This window comes from Mus caroli, unplaced genomic scaffold (genome assembly GCF_978045245.1).
Source record: "Mus caroli unplaced genomic scaffold, Mus_caroli_1 scaffold_12, whole genome shotgun sequence".
NCBI lineage: Eukaryota > Metazoa > Chordata > Mammalia > Rodentia > Muridae > Mus > Mus caroli.
This window is the reverse complement of record NW_028227267.1, coordinates 38,663,625-38,672,610: the sequence shown is the minus strand read 5'-3', so window position 1 is coordinate 38,672,610 and position 8,986 is coordinate 38,663,625. Positions and strand designations below refer to the sequence as shown.

Below are 8,986 nucleotides of genomic sequence, written 5' to 3'. Positions count from 1 at the left end.
TTGGGGAGCCCATACCCACACTTGGGTATGCCTCGCTTCCTAACTGCCTCTCTCACAACCTTTCTGTTGACAGCCCAAGTCAGAATTATCACTGATAAAAGTCTCCAACTCTGCTTCATGAAAGCTGGTTGTGAAATTTTTTTCTGTGTGAAACTATGAATCGGGTTTGGCCAGAGTTTAGGTCCTTAAAACAATTAAGGGGGTGCATTAGGTTTCTGAGGATGACAGCTGTCCCTTGGGTGCTGACAGTCTCAGGCTGTACAGGAGGAGAAGGCAGGGGGATACCCTTGGTGTGCTGGCTCTTGATCCTAAACTCCTTTCCAAAGGGCTCCTTTAGTGACCTATTACTTAATAGACAACTTGGCTCTTTTGAGAATTCCCTGTCCTGTCTGTAAATCAATTTAGCATCCACAGCACCATAAAAAGATGAAATCTACCTTCCCACTGACTAGCAGGTAACAAAGAATATCTCTCTGTGTTCCAGCTCCTTTCCCCTGGGGTACAGCAAGGAGAGAAAACAGGAAAAGCTAAATTTACTGGGAACTAGTGATCTTCCAGATTGACTCTTAATGGTTTTTGAGATATCTTTATTTCTGTGCATTATAAATCAGGAGAAGTATATTTCAGACAATTCATTTTCTGGCCCGTGACAGTGAACGTTAAACCAGTGATTTTGGCTGTGAGGGGAGATAAAAAGAAAAGAGAGCAAGGCCTGTGCCAGGGGCCTGCTGTCTATGGACTGATAAAAGACTCATCAAAGTGGACAGGCCAGCCATTCTCACAGCCAATAACAATATATCTGAACCCTTTAGAGGCTCGGTACCCGCATGGAGGCCGGGGAGACCCTCCTTTGTGTGTGCAAGTGGTGACCTGGAAGCGAGACTTGCTTATTCTTAAGTTTTGTCCATAAGGGCTTCCTTTCTCTCCACAGATGGCCTTGATGTTGTTCTTGGTGTCATGGATAAAGGTGTTGACATCTTTGCAGGGTGAGGTTAGGCTTCTTCTCTTCATCATACTTTCGCAGTATTTGTCGTCCTGGCCTTTTGGCTTGGCATCATAGTGCTGAGTCAGGAATTTTGTGTACCTGGAGTCATCTTGAGCCAGAATTGGAGGGATCACAACCAGACCCAGCAGGAAGATCAAGAACAAAGGACCTGGGCTCATTGCCATCTCTTCCAACAGAGATTCCTGCCAAGGGCAAAAAAAGCAGGAGTGGTCAGGCCATAGAACTACATTCTAATTTAGACTAAGTGGGTGGAGACTTTCCTCTCTGAAAGAGCATGATAAAGCAGTGTTCTCAGCTACCTAATTCCATCCAGGCCTTGCCCTTCCTAATAGACTCCATGGCACAGCCATCTTCCTCTATTCCTTAGGTTCACCATCATCCATAGTATGACAAAGTCTATTTTATATTCTTAATTCACCTATTACTTAATTTTATAAAAAAGATTACCCAAGTTCCTACTGGGCCCAGAAACTGTGCTAGATCCTAGGGCACAAAGACCTTTAAGCTATACCAAGGGCAGGTGCAGTATGTGTCAGTAAGGTCCAGCTACTTAGGAAATAGAGACAGGAGGATTGCTTGAATCCTGAATTTCCACCCTAGCTGGATAATGTACAAGACCTTGGGTTTTTGGGGGGGGAGAGAAGGGAGTCATCAAGGAAGAAGAAAGAAAGACAGAAAAGTACAGAACAGAAATGTGGCATCCATTGGGGAGGCATGGGGGTTCCTGAGGCAAGATGGATGATAACACAAGAGCTGAGAGCCATGACGAATGACTTGTGGGATGAGAACACAGGACAGCCCATGCCCCAAGGCTATTGAGATGGGATTCCAGGCAGTCGCTCAGTTCCACATTAATGATGAAAGCTATAGAGAAGATCACCTTGGGATGAAGGGTGCAGGTCTACTTCTCCCAGAGGGCAGAGTTGCTATACAGTGCATAGAAAGAATTGAACACGTTGTGTGGTACCTGAAGCGGGTCTAGAAGAGACTCTTGCAGAGCAAAATGGGGAACTCAAGTTTCCTCTTCAGGTTGGTCTATGTCAGAGGATCTTTGGATGATCTGAGGGAATATTTTCCAGTGTCTCCTATATTTGCAATACTTTTAGCATAGGCACACTGTCTTATAGTGTGGGTAAAACAAAACACAAAACAAAACAAAATAAAACAGAGATCTCTTTATTAAGGCAAGGGACTTAAAATGCCTTGTAAGATCTTTCTGAAGAGGAGAAGAGAGAAGATTCCTACCATCACCTCCCCAGAGTTCTCAGCTTACCCTGCACCACACACATCCACCAATCACAGGCCATAGAACCAAGGTGTCTTCTGCTGGAGTTTGACCTTCTTATGGACTTTATTGTTATTATTATTTATTTTTATTGGCTATTTTCTTTATTTACATTTCAAATGTTATCCCCTTTCCTAGTATTCTCACTGAAAATCCTCTATCCCCTCCAGCCCCCCTTCTCCCCAACCTTTCTTTCCCTGGAATTCCCCTATACTGGGGCATGGACCCTTCACAAGATCAAGGGCCTCTCCTGCCACTGATGACAGACTAGGCCATCCTCTGCTGCATACGCAGCTAGTGCCACAAGTCTATGTGTTTTGTTTGGTTGATGGTTTGGTTGCAGGAAACTCTGGGAGTACTGGTTAGTTCATATTGTTGTTCCTCATATACTGCCACAAACCCTTTCAGCTCCCTGGGTATTTCTCTAGCTTTTTCATAGGGACTCAGTTCTCCATCCATTGGATGACTGTCATCATCCATTTCTGTATTTGCCAGGCACTGGCAGAGCCTCTCATGAGACAGATATATCAGTCTCCTGTCAACAAATTCTTGTTGGCATCTGCAGTAGTGTCTGGGTTTGGTTGTTGTTTATGGAATGGATCCCCAGATGGGGTGTAGGGAACTAAAAGAGGGGGGCCCTGGGGAAGAGGGGGAAGGGGAAGACCCACACCCCACCAGATTTCCACCTATTCTCTGGTAAGGCGGGCATGGGAGGGCTGCCTTACACTTTCCACTCAGCCCTGGGTGGGCATTCAAGCCTCTGACCCACTCTTTGGGGGGTGGCCAAGGGGCAGCCCTACCTGGGATCCCCAGAGCTACTTTGCTAAAGCCCTGGGGTTATAGGAGAGAGGGATGAGAGAAGAGAGTTTCCCAACACCAGCGTGAGTGAGCGCAGCAGATCTTAACTGGAGCACAGGAAGGCCTTCCATCTGAGATTAGAACAGGCTCATTAGGGAAAAGCCTATCCTATTCTCCAAGTGCAGTGGGCCTTGATAAGCAGAGACATTCTATGGTTTTAGAGCTTTATTGTAGAAAGGCAGGGAGAAAGAGAGAAGGTAGAAAAGAGAGAGGGGGGTGGGGCTAGAGAGAAAGAGAGAAAAGAGGAGAGGAGAGGAAAAGACAAAGAGAGAGGAGAGAGGAGTGAGGAGTGAGAGAGGAGAGAAGACAAAGAGAGAGGAGTAAGAGAGACGAGTAAGAGAGTAAGAATTTTAAAAGAGCATCCATAATTTGCTTTAAAAGGAAAGAAGCAAGGAGGAAGTACTGCCGAAAGCACTTCCTGGTTTGGGCTTTTCCTTTCCTTTTCTTTTTTTCTTCTTCTTCCTCGAGTCAGGCTTTCTCTGTGTAGCCCTGGCTGTCCTGACACTTGCTTTGTAGATCAGACTGGCCTAGAACTCAAAAACCTGCCTGCCTCTATCACCCCAGTGCTGAGATTAAAGGTGTGGGACACCATCAGACTTGGGATTTTTTGTATTATTCCTGCGAAGCCACATGCTTGTTATGGAAGGAAACACGGCAGCTCACATACCCTTCTGCCAATGGCTTCCTAAGCCTCTGGGGGCTTTTAATCACAATTTAAGAAACCCTCCTATATCTCCATCTTCTTGCTCAAAATCCCATTATTTTTTTCCTCAGATATAAACCACCCTGAAAGAAACCTGTTTTCATTTAAAATTTTAACTCTTGCTTGTTTTCTTTTTTATGCACAAGTTTGGGTCCAGAAAGTGTAAGGGGGGTTAATCGGTTTCACTAAAATAGATGATAGAAATAGAAAGAGCACAGAGGAACAGAAGCAGAGAGTTGAGCACCCACAGGGAAGAATCTTACCAAAGCTGGTCGGCTTTCCTCCAACTGGGGATGGGTCTAGCTGTGTGCTCCTGGAGACAGTGTCCTGCAGTGTGAAGCTAGAGGCTCCTCACAGACTGGTAATATACAGTGCTCCTGTGACAGGGTGGGGAGAACCTATCTAAGGATCTTTACTTTGGCAGAGACTTGTAAACCAAGGCCACTAATCATGGAGAAACAAGGAGTCATTCACCTTTCCTCTGAGCATGACTAGGCCAAGTAGTAACCACCTGGTAGACCATTTTTTCCAGGGATGATAATGAGCACAGTGCAGTAGAGGTGGAGTCAGGGGCAAAGCATCTCTCGCTGTGTGGGAACTGTGCTGGGGATGTTTGAGGTGAGTCCAGGCACAGTGAACTAGAGCATCAGTTGACTCGCTGTAGCAGGAGGAGGAATACAGCACTCGAGCATCTTCAGACTCCCTCAGCAAGGCTGGTCCTCGGTGTGGCAAGAACGGAGCTCTCTCAGAAAGCAGCAAAGATGCAAGCAGGCAGCTTTGGGGCACTGACTTGCAGGCATGCTCACACCTGGACTTGGGAACACTTGGAAAAGACTACACTGATATAAAGGACCCACAATATGGGCAGGATGTATCTGGATGCACTTTCGTTGGTGTAACTGAAGAAATGGGCTGTCAACATTCCTTCGAGTTAGTTAATCTCACTGTCTCTCCATTGGGTGGATCTTTTCCAGAGAAGAATATTTACTTACTCATTTCTATATTCTTAGTGACTGACACATAAGTCCTCATCAACTGATCTAGAGCCTCTAACCACAAAGAGACCATTCTGGGCTCCTTTTTAAAGGTTCAGAGATGCAAGATTTGGTAGCAGTTATTAAATAAAATTGATTGCTAAGCCGAGCAATCTCTGGCTATGGGAGCTGCCTGATACTTCCCCTGGGGTCTGATGAGGTCATTGGAGTGTTGCAACGGACCCCCAAGTGCTCTATTCCTGCCTGCAAAAAGTTCTGAAATCAGCCAATTTGCCTTAACCAATGAGCTTTTGTTCCTGACCACAGAGCAGACTCTAGAATGTAACCTGTTTAAAAAACAAACCCTTAATTCCAGCACTTAGGAGGAAGAGGGAGATGGATTTCTGTGAGTTTGAGGTCAGCCTGATCTACAGAGCTAGTTTTAGGACAGCCAGGGATATACAGAGAAATCCTATCTCAACAACCAAACAACCAAACAACCAAACAAGTGAACAAGCAAGAGCTGCCCAGAATGTGCACATCCAGATGGATACATTTCTTAAGAACTGGGCCTGACAGCTTGAGGAGGAAGAGTGGGTGGCATGAAGACTTGGAAAGGCCCCAAACCTTTCAGCTTTGTTGAGGCACAGCCTAGATTGAAGATCCCCTTTGTCCTTATCTGCTCCCTCTCCCTCCCGCACTCAGCCCAACTGTGAGCTGAAAGGAAATGAGGGTGGTGTTGTGAATAGATGACTAAGCTGTTGTAGCCTGGCTTTGGGGTACTAGAGACTCCTGAAAGGGAGACCTAGTCACATCCTGACCAGCATCCATTAGACAGGTGCTAAACATTGTTTTTGACAAATGGCAGCATTTATACTGTTTCAGAAGTGCAGAGAATAGCACTCAGGGCCTTCAGGGTGAGGCCACTCTACTGGTATCCAATCCGGCACTGAAAAGCTCAGTGTGCAAGCATACAGATGTGGAAGGACTGAGTTCTAGAGTCTTCACCTTCTCATTGTTAGGAGAGCAGGCAGTCCATTGTAAAACCCAGATGGCCTCATCAATCCCCAGGGGGAATATCAGTCAACTCCCATAGCCAGAGAAGACACATCAGTGTGGCCCTGTTTTGATAAACCACCACAAAACAGAGGTACTTCAACCTCACCCACAGCACACATGCAGACACAAAATCCACTAGTCTGACACACTAACTTGCTCAAACACATCAGATTCCATTTTTAGAGCAATGTCAGAGTCCTGGGGAACAGGCGAAGACTCTAAGCAATGAGGACTCTTCCTGAAGTCACTGGACCTTCACCCAACAACTCAGGGGATTTAGAACCTGCTCACACCCCTGACAAGAGGCCAAGGCTCTTTGTAAAATGTATTTGCCCAACTTGACACATACTGAAGCAGAAATGGGTATTTAAAAAAAAAAGTATTTTATTAAGGTGCAAGGAAAAACTCGTGTGTGTGTGTGTGTATGTGTGTTTTCCAGGGCTCAGACCTAGGACCTCACATATGATACATAGCCTACTATTGAGCCACTCCCCATGCCTGAATATTGTATCTTTGTCAGCAATTTCAATTCATATAAAACAAATGCCAATTTAAAAAGTATTTATTAAAATGCTTAACCTCCTAAAAACCATTCTCCTTTCCTGCTATTTTTGTCTGTCTCTTCTCCAAGCCAGTAATATCCATGACACATGAGGCATGAAATTCTTCTTCTAATATTTCTAGTGTTGGCACATTCCCCCTTTATACAGAGTGTGTGTGTTTGATTCTGTCCTTAGGGCTCATTATAGAGTAGAAGGCATGGGGACACTGTGAGATTCCTTTACAGTGCTAACATACTACTCAACCAGTAACAGAAGTCACAACTAGAAAAGGAAAGCTCACAGGGGACCCCCTGAGGAGTGGGAACTCCCCTCGATCAGGGAGAATGTGAACAAAGACCTGATGGCATCCTTACATTTCCAAACAAGATAGAAATTAAACATTACTTCCCAACATACTAGGCTCTGCTCACAGCCACTCTGAAAATAGCTGCTTACAGAGAGTGCTCTATACTCAGATGTGCACACAATGGAAGATCTCAAGACATGTTTTACCAGCCTGCATCAGTACACTTTTTAATCCATGCTTGGAGTCACACTAAGAATGCCTCCAGTGGGCAGCTCTATGGCGTTTTGTGGGGTGCAGAAAGAACAAGGGCGAGAGGGAAACTCACGCACTCTGACTAGCTAAGCCATTGTGGAACTGATTGCTGCAGAACAGCCTCAGTTGGCCCCCCTCAATCCACGGGAGAAATCAGGGTTCCGGTTACAGGTAGGCAGGGAGTCAGAGAGAAGGGTGACAGACAGACAGGGACACAGAGAGAGTGTGTATCTGAATGTAATCTTGTCAAAGTTAGCATCAGATATATATAATACAGAAGACAAAGAAATAGGGTGTCACAGCAGGCAAGCTACATTAAAGTTATGAGATAAAAACAGAGGAATGCCTTCAAAGGACTGGCAGGAACCAGGCAATGTTTACAGTTAAGAATAAAAGCAGCCCTGCCTAGAGTCAGGTAATGACAGGAGCCAGGAGAGGATTTCGCATCCTAGCACAATTTATGTTATTCCTTTGAGCCTTGTGAAAGCTAGCACCAGGGGGTTCTGCTCTAGCAGACCTTCTCATGAATAATGTAACACTGTAGTTCTTCTTTAGACCACAACCCTCCTTTTTCCTAGGCCATGGTAAATTCTTACATATGGGAGTAACCAGGCTGCTCTTTTAAGTATCTGCAGAGAATCTCCATTTGTCAGAAGAACTCACCAACTTTCTTCTAATATGCAATGTAGTCTGCCATACCTGACTGTAATGAAGATTCTAAGTATACTTTACTAAGCTTACCCTGAGATTTCTAACTCTTATCCAGTAAAATACTGTAAGAAAGCATGCAAGAACCTCTCAACTATTGCAGGGACAAATCTGGGTCATTCTAGCTATGGGAATGCCAAGGTTCCAGGAGTCTAAGTTTCTGTGAAACTCTTTGCCTCGGGACTGCTTCCAGGCTTCTAGTCACTACTGGAGTGGATGTAGCAACTGATGACTCCCCCAGGCTTGATCTCGGACTGTAGCTAGTTCACTTTTTCTAATAACCCCTGTTAAACTAAGCTTCAACTCCATATTCTATTATGAATCATGTGACTAAGGTCCCACCGTCCCATGAGATCAAAATGAGAAGATCTCTCAACCTTCACTTTAAGGAAGAGGGAACTGAAGAACAAAGAAAGGGACATTAACTGACCAAGGAGCATTTGGTGTTCATGTGAATGAAAGCTTTCCAATGCACAACACAACGTTTATGATTTCTAGAAAAATCAAAACTCATGTTTAAAGCAATATTGAAAAATTACTTAACACCGATTATTTCCATAAATCTCCAAAACATCTGACCTCTCCCTTTTATCATCATATTGCTTCCTGAATTGAAACCTCTGCGACTAGCAGCACTAACTAGCTCAGAGCTGGGTAGTGCTCGCTCTTTGAATAGCTGAGGCAGCTTTTTGGAGTTTGTCAGAGGCTGTTCAGACTTGTATGCTAACTGAGGTTTCTAACGACTGCATGAATGGACTGGCTTTAAGATTACTGCCATCACAGACAGAAGGACTGGCTCACTGGAGATGTCCCAACATAAGGACAAGGTTTCTATCTACCCTTCGTCTGAAACAGAGATGCTCCATCATTGCGCTGGCATGGTTTGATGTGCTGTCTCAGACATAGCGAATCCCAACTGTTCAGTAAGAAGAAACAGAAGGCTGGTTGTACAAGCAGGCAATGTACCAATCTTTGGGTTCTGCATGTTGAAGACTCTGAGCCACCAGTTCCATCAACAGAGCCTGCTCTATATCTATGGGCCCAAGTGGAGCTCACCCATTATCCCTGAATTCCAGGACAACCAGCACTCAGTTCCACAGGATCCATAACACAGACTGGGTAAGACAATGATTGTCTAAGCCTGGGACAGGAGGGGCAGTGATGGGACAGTGTCCAAGAGAAGTCGGACGATGGACCCACAGTGACAGCAGAGGGCCTTCAGGAAGAAAGATGGAAAACTGACATAGGGTGGGAGTAGTCACTTATTTTCTGTTTTCACAGGAATCGTGGGT

At 45.1% G+C, this 8,986-nt stretch overlaps 1 protein-coding gene across 1 annotated transcript; it reads right to left on the bottom strand.

Annotated features, from left to right (window-relative positions):
- Nucleotides 1-732: 732 nt before the first annotated feature.
- On the bottom strand, nucleotides 733-1,170 carry LOC147001796 (angiogenin-2). Its single transcript, XM_085828958.1, has one exon. The coding sequence runs from the start codon at nucleotides 1,168-1,170 to the stop codon at nucleotides 733-735; it is 438 nt and encodes a 145-aa protein (XP_085685084.1).
- Nucleotides 1,171-8,986: the final 7,816 nt, after the last annotated feature.

Coding starts and splice junctions, on each gene's coding strand:
- LOC147001796 (XM_085828958.1), bottom strand. CDS start 1,170: ATGGCAATGAGCCCAGGTCCTTTGTTCTTGATCTTCCTGCTGGGTCTG.